Raw genomic sequence first — 11,987 nt, 5'->3', positions numbered from 1 at the left:
GTGTTAACATTTGTTGGTTGGTGTTGTATCATACTTGATTTGCTGGCACTTTCGACATAACTTTGCAGCCGCACTACTTCTTTGATGGTCGAAAGAGGGAAGTTTTCGGTTTTTTACCAATTAGACTTACTGACATATTGTACATGAGAAGTATCAAGATGTCATGCCCTAGATAAGATGTAGCAGATCAAATTTTTAGTTATAGTATTGTATGACTTTTTTGTATCTTGTTACGTTGTGAACTTCAGATTTAGAAGATAGGAATAGTGTCATAGAGAGTTGATCTGGACACATCTTAAAAGTAACATTGCTTTAATGCTATTGTACGTGTACGAAAAGGCGATAACATAACTTCAAGCAGTGTGTTGAGAACAGCAAATTCTTACATGGAGTTCACAACTGGAGTATGAAAAGGTAACTCGGAAAGAAAAACAATCAAAATAATTAACAGGCTGCGGATTCAGCAGCCTTCCCGCTGCAAGACAACAAGCCACGACCCAAAATGACCGCAAGGCTATGCTATATAAGCAATGATACTAGTTGGTGCCCTATTCTAGTTTAGTAGCAGTTAATATAGCAAGGCAAAACAGAAGAACCCACTAATCATAGTCTATCTTATATATGATAAATTACTTTAAGAGTTTTTCCCTCTTACACATCTCTAGTATGATACGTAAACCAGTATGTAGTTGTTGTACTGCTGTTACATATTCAGAAATGAAGATATCACAACTTGGAATTGTTCATTAAATTCATTGTTGATATAATTTGACATGCTACACAAAAAAGCCCATTGTTGATATAATCTGTCATGCAACACAACATCACCAATATACACAAAAAAGCCCATTGTTGATATAATCGTCGCATATGAGATCGATGGGATGGAAACAAACATACCTATACCTAAAAAATGGCAATGGCAATGGGGTGGGTTCAGCACGAGTAATACCATACCCGAACCTGAATCGATAACAAGAATGTCGTGCCCCATTAATCTCGCTCTGACCAATCTGAGATTCCTAGGCATCTGGTTTCCTCATTGGGATCGGATTTCTTATTGCCATTCTTACCTATAGCCAAAGATAGAGATTGTTCTTTGAACTTTAATTACACACGGTTGATAAGTTTTATTTTACTTTATAATAATTTATCTTAATTTACAAGTACTTTAACATTTGAAGAATGATACAAGACATTCATGGTTTATCACCTGATAGAATGATAGATCTACTAAATTTTGTGTTTTTTATTATCATTAATTCAATTGTTGTCTACAGGTGCTGAGGCCAAAGATAAGATGTATAAATGTGTAAACTAGATACAATCTAAACAAAGTGTGCAACAATTTCTAAAGACCAAATTCGTTGCAGTGTTTTACAACAGCGGAGACTTTTCAAAACAGTTGACTGTGAACAGAATTTGGAAACATATGGTTTCAACGGTGAATCCCCTTTGATCTTGAATCATTCAATGGCTTTGGAAAATACCAAAAGAATTGGTGAGTCGTTTAACCGTATTGTCAAATATCCAATATTCAAGATTTAGAATTAGGATCCATCCTCCAAATCTTTAACCTGCAATGTCAATGAAATCATTCTTTGAGGGATCATTTAGAGATAGCAATTCGTATCCATTGACTTATGAATCCATCGATTATGGGACTATTTTCTCTAACGTGTCAAACCCTTGAAATCTGAAGGTATAATTTAGAGATGGCAATTCGTATCCTTTTGATCAAGATGTTATCTTACTAGACATCTAATACAACTTTTATAATCATACTTGACCCACTAATTACATATCAGAAAAGTAGAACTTAACACTAAAAACCCAATCCGTACCAAAGAAGTAAATGTTTTGACAAGTTGCCCAACCCATATTTGCCACCTCTAGAATCTTAATTGCGCAGTAATTTGCATAGCATATCCACGCCAACCAGTTACTTATAACATTATACGTGATAGTTTCATGAAAAACTGATTAGGTAATTTAGTGATTGATGCAATATCTTTACCAGTTAGTTTCATGCCCTTCGCTCAATAGGTTGTTCAAGAACTGGGACCCCGGGCCCATATATCAGACGACAACGGTCATTGAATGAACTAACTAGCCGAGAGACCACTTCCTTGAAGAACATGGATGCCATCTGTACATCACGGCTACAAATTAAATAATCATATTCATAAGAGGTATTTTGCCACAAAAAAAGGTGCATTTTGTAGTCAATAACTATGTCCAGTGTAGTTACACAAACATCTGTCTTTTGGTTATATTAAAGTGGGGTTTTAGACCATAGTGTTGCTTTAAACTTGAAGTAGAGGCAGGTAACAAAGACATAGGATAAAGTTAAAGATGATAATGCTTAGAGACGGCTAGATGGGCAGGCCAGAGGAGGGCTAGGTATATAGGCCAACGTAGATTCAAGTCAGAACGGGTAACTTAAGCGAAGGAATCAAGTTTTGTTGGCTTAAAACACTTTTTTGTCTAAAATATGGTATTTCATAAATAATTAACGTGTCAAGTACAATGGAAATTATATTACTTCAGCCATGATCTATTAAGTATTAACTTAGATAAAGTGGCTGAGACTTTAGGGATTAAAACAAAACAATTATGGGATTTGCCCGTTTGACCACTTCGACCCATTAGACATGGTTTGTTATTAGGCTAAATTTGAAGTTTACCCATTTGACTCATTAGAGATAACGTATAAGTTTACCCGATTGACTAGAAATTGCCACAGCTAATAATAGTAACAGAGTAGACAGTGTTTGGCATCGACAAGTTTAAAGTGTTATTGAACAGAGGGAAGGGTAAAGAGTGAAAATCAATCTCTTAACTGATAACTGGTAGAAAATAAGCCGAAGGAAGAAAATAATATTACAAGAAATGTACAGAAGGAAAGAGCAAAAGCAATGATATAGCATACGGTTCATGAAAGTATGAAACTATCTAAGTAATTGGTAGCTTCTTTTCTAAGTTAGCAAGATAACCATTACCTGTGAGTACAAGGGTGACTGAAACTTAAAATCCACAAAGAAATGAAGGTCACATGTTCCTGGAACAGGTCCCGGATTGAACTCCCAAATGTTTATTAAATGATCAAAAAGGCTGCTTTGTGATGAAGTCGTCTGGAATAAAACAAATCAAACATAAAAGGCATCAATATTTTCAGTGGAAAAAAGCTGTATTCACAATATGCAAGTAAGTTTTTTACTAATTTATGTACGCACTATGAACACTTCCATATTAGTTGGACTTGACACACCAGTTAAACACACGTTTGCACTTTAAACAAATCCACGTTGAAAGAAATGTGAAAGCCTTACCTTTATCAATTTCGGTTTCTCCATTTGTACATGAGATACATAGCTTTCAACAAGAAATTTGAAACCAATCTCCAACTCAGCATCAAAAGCCGAATCTGAATGACGTTGAATTATATCTGATCGTTGGCACCAGGGGAGAAAATCTTGATACATGTCGACAGCAGCAACTACTGCAAATAACTGCTCTGGAGAATACCTGAAATGGAAGTGGATCAAACAATATAAGTTATGTACGCAATTAAATGGTCAAGATAGTTAGCAAGAAGGTTTGATACTTTGATATACGAGCTGGGGATAGATACATAAAGATATTAAACAGCTTAGTCCAATTACTAAAGAAAACTGGTATTCAGTGTCACGTCAGAAAAAGAAGTCATCATTGTTCAAAGTCACCAACATGTCAAGCTGCCACATCATCATTTTGACTTCTACCATATTAGATGACCTTAAATCAGAAGTCTTGGATGCTATCTACCTTAAATCAAAACCTATAAAGTATTGATACAGACTTACAGAGTAGTTATTATGGCCAAAAAACTTGTTGGGTAATTGAGTGCTTGAAACAGAGATTGGGCAAAGTCGGTTTACCTACTTACCTGTTGATGTAACTACCCCTAAAATTGAGGTTTAAGAATTAAAAAAAAAAAAGCATGTTTAATTTACCTTTTACAAGGTGTTATTGAACTCCACATGTGTTGCTAATAGAAAGAAAGAAGGAAAAAAAAGGCAAGATAGAAAATTACCCCATGACACGCTTCTCTTCGTGAACTTTAGACAAAACATTGCTACCCTCATCCCCATCACCACAACCAAGAAACCTTCTCCTTTGAGTAATAATACCAGTAGACATACTTTGCAAGGATAAAGGAGCCTCCTTACGGGTACCACCAATAACTTGACAAGAAAATGGCAATGTTTCAATATTACCAACACTCCTAAAACACCGAGTTTGAGTACAACCATTAAGTACTGGATTGTTTTGTACCCTTCTCAGTAGCCGCCTGCCACCATTTTTGCATAAAATTAACTGGCACGCAGCTTTAGAAGCTGACTTTAGTGATGACATTGCAATAAAATAGCAATATCAAATAACTGTACAACCAAAATAACAAATATCAGATCTCTCTAGTAAAAGTGTACCACATAAATGACATTGACACGCATTTTTCAAGATAGTGGATGAGGGACTTTCTTAAGTGGTGGCTTTAAAAAAGACTTGTACTAGCTTCAGAACAGATATAAGTAGGACTATATATAGATGATAAAAGACAGAACTCATAAAATGTAAGATACAAACAAATTCCTAGCCCTAGTTCTGTCCTGCATTGTAGTTAAGTTCACGCCATATGATAGACAATGTGGCATTACAAATTTCAGTTATGAAGTAGATAGCCCCATTCAGATATTAATATCCGGTCTGCTAAAGCCAGACTCATGCCTTCACAATAGATACACCTTTTTCAGGCACCACAATAGATACACCTTTTTCAGGCACGGCTACAAAATGACAGTCACTAAGACGCATGCAGCAGTGGTAGATTACATACTAGCATCCCACTAACAAGGCTGTGATACGGTCAAACAACCAACCCTCCTGCCACTACTTATTTGTATTTCCTAGACTCCCTTTGTAAGATGAAAAGTACATGTTTTCACCATTGATGGAGATGCTGGTGTAGCCCTGAATAAACAATACATGGTGATCCACTTAAATATGATATGACAAATTGCTTCAAATATTAATCACTATGTTAATCATTAAAAAAGCATGATATGCAAAACAATAGCAACCCTTGAGGCCTTGAAATCATATTATACAAAAGTCGATATGTGCATAGATAACCAAAGTTACTAGTATTTATAATGAACAAGGCATCAACAAACTTGTCACATTTAAAAATAATAAGAAAAACCAATAATGCAATTTGGGTCATCATTTTATGTTATGTGCATTTCATCAATTTGGGTAATTTTTCAAACTGTATCGTGTACATATCAAACCTTCCGTTCATTGCTACCCTACGTCTGATGTCTCTTCATCGAGTTACCCGTAAACCTGTTTAGACTTAATATGCACAAAATGGCTTAACTCCTCGAAAATGCGTTCGCTGACTTTCTATATTTTTCTTTTGCAGACAGGTAGTTCATCAAGAACAAAAAAAACAAACAACAATACTGCATAACCTATACATACAAAATTTACCCTAAAAAAAACACCGATTTCCAGACAGCACTTAATGAGTGAAAAACAAACATTACCTTAATTTAGGTATCATACAATGTGTGTTTTCTCGATCTCGATGACATACCATCCACGTTTACTCCATTTACCATTTTATAAATATGATGATAGATATGTAAAATATGTATATGTATATATCCCTAAATATATTCACAACAAAAATCATTTATGTATAACAAAAAATGCATAATATATGTATATATGTATAATATAGTATATTTATAAATTAGGAAACATAAATAAGAGTTGCAAACCTTATGGAAATTAATGGAATTGATTTGATTTGATTTGACCGGAGAAGAAGGCCGACGGTTGTTGTGGACGGTGTTGGTTTGTGTCGTCCTTTCTTTTGCTTAAATAAACATATTCTTTTTTCTTTTTCTTATTTATTTATTTTTTTATTTTAAATAAACATATTCAATCAATCAAATGTGCTTCATTTTTTTATTTTATTTATTTATTTATTTATAGGAAAATGTTATAAATTAAATTTTTAAATTTGATAAATATATTGGCCCTTAAATTTTACTCTTCTCTGAATTTTGCATAACTCCTCTTTATTTTACCTAAAATGAATACCGCATATTTTACCTAACATTTCTCCTTTATTTATTATTATTATCATATGTTAGTTATATTTGTCATATTAAAGATAAATTAATATAGTACTAATTAATTAACTAATATTAACATCATTATCATAATTGTCCATGCACGTAAAACATGACATATATGGTGGAAGACTTCAATTAATTAATTACTTAGTTTTTTTTTAATTGATGATGATTCTTGTCGATTTTTAAAAAATTTATCTGTGAATCTTGGGATGAAAATGAACTATGACTTTGTAAGATTTTATGTTTATCTTCACTCGATTTTCAATAATTTTTCCAAGTGAGTATTGGCCGAGCTACATAGAGATGAAAAGTACTTATAACGATCCCAAGATGTATCTATACAACTATATAAAATATATACATCTTTGTTGAAAAGTTAAAAGAAAATACGAAATGACTATCACACCTTTAATGCAATAATTTATATCACCAATTTTTTTATCTTCTAAAATATTTTCACTATCCCTTTAGATAAATTATCTTTACATCAATTACATTTACATCAACTTACACCACTCGACACCGTCACCACCACCACCAAACCGCGCCATCACCATCTGTTACCGACACCATCAAACCGCTATCACGTCCAGTGTCGTCTTCGAGGATATAAAAAATTTCCGGGTCTGGCTCGAAAATTAAAAGCGGACCTCTAATATAGCGAGTCAATAATAAAATATAACAGTATAGCATTATGACGATAAACGTTTTCAATGAGCAAATCTAAATACGACGAAAAAAATAACATAGTTTATATGAATATTTTATATCAATTGAATTGATATAAAATATTTTATACATATAATATGAATTGTTCAATCGCTGGTAATTTGGAATAGGATGTCAGCTTGTCATGTACTCATGTTAAAAGTGGTCAATGGGCTTTTTATTTCATTCCATAGTTTATATTAGCCCACATATTAATTTAGACAACAATTTTCATAACTTTCGTACTAAAGATGTAGAATATATATATATATAAACAAATTTTATAAAAAATTATGGGCCCCATAAAAAGGTACCACATGAACCACCTAAAAGTCGGCCCTGGTCAAGTCTATCGCCACATTGCGTGGATACCATGCTAGTATAAAACTATATATTTCCAATGTGAATAATATGTATTGATGTAGTTTAAAGCTAATTGGTCACTTAACTAAAACATTTATTTATAATTTTCTTTCATCTCAACTCAATTTAAATATTGGTGTTATTTTATACACTTATTAATATCATATAAACCATTAAGTCACTTGAAACTTATATTAAATTTTTTGTTTCGCCAACGCAAGCCAAAATTCTAAGCTAGAGGTTCTATCATACTCGTATTAGACTTATTTAAGAAGCGTGAGTAAATGTTCTCTATCTTTGGATTTCAAAGAATCTTTATGATTGGTTAGAACTTCGTTCCGATTTTTAAAACATTGATGTTTATGATTTAATTTAAAAAAGTTATATATGATTGGAGTTCATAAGACTAATCATGACTAAAGTAAAAATAAAAAAAGAGAAAATATGAAATCCTGGAATTGAAGTGGTATTTGTTTGAAACTTAATAAACTTAATCAAAAATACTTAATCTTTTAAGCTATCAAAAGTGTTTGTTTTTTGACTTAATAAATTAAAAAAAAACTGTATTGACTTAATCCATACCATCTATTCGTCAATTATCAATTTAGTCACTTAATGGTTAGAAAAAAACAAACCGACCCTAAATGTATTTTATTTTATTTTAATGTTATAAACACGAGAAGTAGATTGGGCTGAATGAAAAATAAGCCCAATAACAATATTCCCGGTCCAGAATACCATCATCCAAAAACAAAAACAAATACACATCATCTTTCTATATCTATTTTCTTTCTAGGGTTTGATAGATACGACCAAATCAGATCAGATTAAGAAAAAACAAACAAACAATCAGATCTGATTGAAAGAAAGAAAGAAATGTCGATGAGGCAAGCGTTCAATGAAATGAAAGGAATGAAAGTAAAAGAAGCAACGAAACTTATGAGAGAAAAGGCAACAGTAAGCAACGCAAAGAATTTCATTCAGAGGAGTTTGGATAATTATCATGCTAAATATATCGTAACGGATTCCGTTACTCCCGTTTATCATGTTTGTTTTGGTGGTATGATCTTTTCTTACCTCGTTGCTCTTCCTGAGGAGCGTCGTCATCTTGCCAAACATGCCGCTGAAGCCCATGCCCATTGAGGTATTCCTCGAATATTGGTTGTTATTTTGGATTTAATTTTTGTGATTTATTTGTTTTGATTTAGATTAGGATATATTAGGTGCGTTTAGTTGTGGAAAATGTTTTCTTAGTTTTCCAATTCTATTTTCCTAGAAAATGGAGTGAGTTTTTCATCTCTAGAAAACAAATGAAAATTTTGAAAACGGGTTCATATTAGAAAACATATTCTAATTTACTTGGTAAGTGAGAGGTTTGGGGTGGGGAGCCGGAGCCGGGGCGTATGGGGAGAGCTAATATAATTTGAGGTTTTGAAAATGGAAAATGCAAATTGGAAAACAATAAAAATGTGTTCTTTAATTTCTAATCGAAAAGTGGAAAGCAGAGTTTTTTTGTGTTCTTGGAGAACTTTTTTGGAAAGCCATAATTTGATTGTCCATGTTTTCTTGGAAAACAAAAATGGAAAACAAGAGGTGTTTTCCCAACTAAACGCTCCGTGTTTTCTTTTTTTTGTGAAAATGTAATTGTTAAATTATAGGTCAGCGCGGTAGATTAGTTGGTAAAATTAAAAAGGCCCAGACTTGTTAGATCGTTGAGAATTGACTCTTATAAGCTCAAAGTTGTGGACTATTAGTATCGTTTTACCATGGTTTTTAGTTTAACCGAAAGGATATCCTAGTAGTCCCATTGCTTTTGGTATCCTAGTAGTCCCATTGCTTTTGGCTTTTGGAGCATTACAAATGGTATCAGATTTGTAGTCTCTTAGGGTGTGATGGACATACATCTCTTAGGGAACGGGTCCTGGTTATGTAGGCTTCATGAGTACGTTAGGGACTCAGGGGTTTAAGTGGGGGAGTTTGTAACAACCCGTCTCAAACTCTCTATTAGTACGATATAAAAAGTTTGAGGCTCTTATAAGCTTATAGCTATTGGCTATCTATTCTTTCATCTGGGTTTTATTTTGAACCAAATGGATATCCTAATTGTCCATTGCTTTTTGCTTTGGGAGCATTACACCTAGGCTGCATATGGTTGTACAAAATTCTTATTATAATTGTTTATAGATGATTTCATACTTGGATTTGGAAAACACAAGGGGGTTTCTATTTGTGAAGTATACAGGTATAGATATCTATAAAATCTGAGCTTTCCAAAATGTAATTATAAGTTGGAAAATGGTGTTTTCTTAATTTGATGGTGTTTTCTGTTTCTCTTTTTATGCAAACTTTTTTTGAAATCCTCTACTACAAAGGGCCTTACTTTTTTCTATTTTCTTTAATTCCTGCCAGTTCCATTTACTTGGATTGATGAGGTCGGTTTTTAAAAATAAATAATAAAATGATTCACTTTAAGAGGATTTCTCCATTTTACTAATATCTAGATCGACATACAGGAATAGTTAAGAGTCGTACGGTCTTTATGCAGCCAGAATTTACGCACACATACCATATTTGGTTACTATGAACTGGTTTTCATTGTGATCACATTCTCTTTCATAGTGATCGTACTGTGATTGCAATTTTCCTTTTAATATATGTATGTATACATAATGTCTGCAAATTCGTTTTAGGTGTTATAACTTTTTCTCAAATTGTCTCTATGATAACACCATGACACAATCAATGCCTTTTGAATTATGTAACATCAATCTATGGCTTTTTGCAATATTATACTTTAAAATTGATTAGCTTGTGATGTGATTCTTGTATATGCTGATAGAGTAAACTGAGTTTTTAGTTAACAGTGTTTGAGATTTTGTCTATTTTGCCATTGATAATAAGCAAAGATGTTGTATCCTAAAGAACACATTTATATAAGAGATATTTTTAAAGTAAAAGGAGGATGGTGTAGTATTTAATTTATAATGCGTAGGTAAGTTTTTAGTGAACAGTTACTTATTTCAGTAACCAGTTAACCACAGATTTTTTATGGCCATGAAAACAACAATAATAGTAAAAATGAACTTATGCTATGAATAGAACTGAGAATCCTAAGTTCTTGTCATTTTAATGGGACTGCATGTTAATTAATCGAATATAGAGTGATATTCTAGTATGGACTTTGAAGAGAAGTGGGGACGTATAAATTATTAGGCCCTGTGTCTGCGGGCCTGGTCAACATATATGAGTGGAATTTTCCATTCCCACTAAGATTTAGGTCAACATAGGGGAATAGATAACAGTCATAAGGTGGCTTTTAGAATTTACACACACAAACCTTAGTGTGTTATTTGATGCACTCCGAACTATTCGGCATGTCTTCGATTGTGATCATAGTCTGATTGTAGTTTTATATATACATATATGTCATGGAAAATTCAATTTAGGTGTTATAATCTTGTCTGCAAGTTCTTGTTGGAAGATAATCAGGTAGGAGTGAAGCTAGAGAGCATTTATGGATCAAGTCTGATTTAGTCCATTTGTGATACATAGTGGGTAGGTCTTCACAAGAACACCATGACACATTCACATGCCACGTTATATGAGAATAGGTTGTGGTTTGTTGCACACTTGCACTACACACGAGACCAGAGTACAAACTTTTAATACATGTTGCATTAGATTAGATGTTAAAGGGTCCAATCAACTAAAATCCTTGCATGTATGAATGATGATTATTGTGCCTCTTATATGTAGGTGCATGTGATTTGTGGTTGGATAGGTTTTTTTTCTTCTACTTGCTTTCAAGATTCTTTAATGCTGTCATGTTAAGCATCTTATGTTTACTTGCTGTTATCTGTTGTTATTGCAGTGGACCAGGTTACCGGAGGATTGTGATAACTAAAGTCTGGTTCTCAAATGTTTCGTTTTTTAAAGGTAGATGGTTGCAAGGAATTTGCCCAAAATAAATAAATTTCAGTTTGTTTTTTTTGTTTGTGTGAAGAATACACATATTGGGCGCTACTCTAACCATTTAAACCTTTCTATTATTGGTGTTTATTACTTCATTGTGCTACTTATGTTGATTTACCAATGCGCGTGACGTGAACAGTTAGAAACAGCATATAGAAAAGAGGAGCTTGTAATCTAGCTGTCAAAACTTTAATAAACGCCCATCTAGCTGTACGTTATTAGTAGCTTATACGCCCTTGCCATTTCTCCCCGTCAGACCTGATTTTGCGTAATAGGTGAGTTCATGATGGCTGATACCCCCATTCTTTCTCCATTGGACCAACTATGCTTCCTTTGTTTTAACGCGTGTTAAGCTACATAAGCTTGAACAAGGGCACGTTATGATTGTCCGATGTACAGCTAAGCATTTCTTTGCATGTCATTATGTCAATAATAAGTTGAGTATTCTTGTCGCAAACATATTCATCATAATACTATACATTTATACACGATCAAATTGACTACAACATGTCAAATAGTAAAGAATTGAACTTAAAGTATGGTGTGCCAATGAACATCAAACCACTGTTACTGCAGACCATATTAAATTCATTGTATATATGTGTTGATCATCCTAGCATGATATCTAATGGACAACAAAAATTATAATCCAAAAATAATCTAAATATGTTATTGACTATTTGAGAAATCAAACATTACCTTTTGAGAATCAATTAGAACGATCCATAATTTTGGAGGACTAAACATTCTATT

At 33.1% G+C, this 11,987-nt stretch overlaps 2 protein-coding genes across 2 annotated transcripts; one reads left to right on the top strand and one right to left on the bottom strand.

Moving 5' to 3' along the window:
• Positions 1-1,227: 1,227 nt before the first annotated feature.
• On the bottom strand, positions 1,228-5,943 carry LOC122607310 (coenzyme Q-binding protein COQ10 homolog, mitochondrial). The gene is made up of 6 exons (XM_043780260.1): positions 5,829-5,943; positions 4,076-4,424; positions 3,333-3,528; positions 3,003-3,134; positions 2,018-2,149; positions 1,228-1,577 (listed from the first exon to the last, which is right to left on the bottom strand). The coding sequence occupies exons 2-5, from the start codon at positions 4,396-4,398 to the stop codon at positions 2,027-2,029; spliced, it is 774 nt and encodes a 257-aa protein (XP_043636195.1). The 5' UTR covers positions 4,399-4,424; positions 5,829-5,943; the 3' UTR covers positions 1,228-1,577; positions 2,018-2,026.
• A 2,091-nt stretch (positions 5,944-8,034) lies between these two features.
• Positions 8,035-11,324, top strand: LOC122607431. Its single transcript, XM_043780402.1, has 2 exons — positions 8,035-8,406; positions 11,134-11,324. Exon 1 carries the CDS (start codon positions 8,139-8,141, stop codon positions 8,403-8,405), a length of 267 nt encoding a protein of 88 aa, XP_043636337.1. The 5' UTR covers positions 8,035-8,138; the 3' UTR covers position 8,406; positions 11,134-11,324.
• The last annotated feature ends 663 nt before the right edge of the window (positions 11,325-11,987 follow it).

This window comes from Erigeron canadensis, chromosome 7 (genome assembly GCF_010389155.1).
Source record: "Erigeron canadensis isolate Cc75 chromosome 7, C_canadensis_v1, whole genome shotgun sequence".
Taxonomy (NCBI): domain Eukaryota; kingdom Viridiplantae; phylum Streptophyta; class Magnoliopsida; order Asterales; family Asteraceae; genus Erigeron; species Erigeron canadensis.
This window is presented reverse-complemented; position numbering and strand designations above follow the sequence as displayed.

Excerpts from the sequence above, each read along its gene's own strand:
- LOC122607310 (XM_043780260.1), bottom strand. The coding sequence starts at position 4,398 with ATGTCATCACTAAAGTCAGCTTCTAAAGCTGCGTGCCAGTTAATTTTA. Across the intron at positions 3,529-4,075 it reads GAAGAGAAGCGTGTCATGGG|GTATTCTCCAGAGCAGTTAT; the intron begins GTAATTTTCTAT and ends CTTCCATTTCAG. Across the intron at positions 2,150-3,002 it reads AGTCACCCTTGTACTCACAG|ATGGCATCCATGTTCTTCAA; the intron begins GTAATGGTTATC and ends CGTGATGTACAG.
- LOC122607431 (XM_043780402.1), top strand. The coding sequence starts at position 8,139 with ATGTCGATGAGGCAAGCGTTCAATGAAATGAAAGGAATGAAAGTAAAA.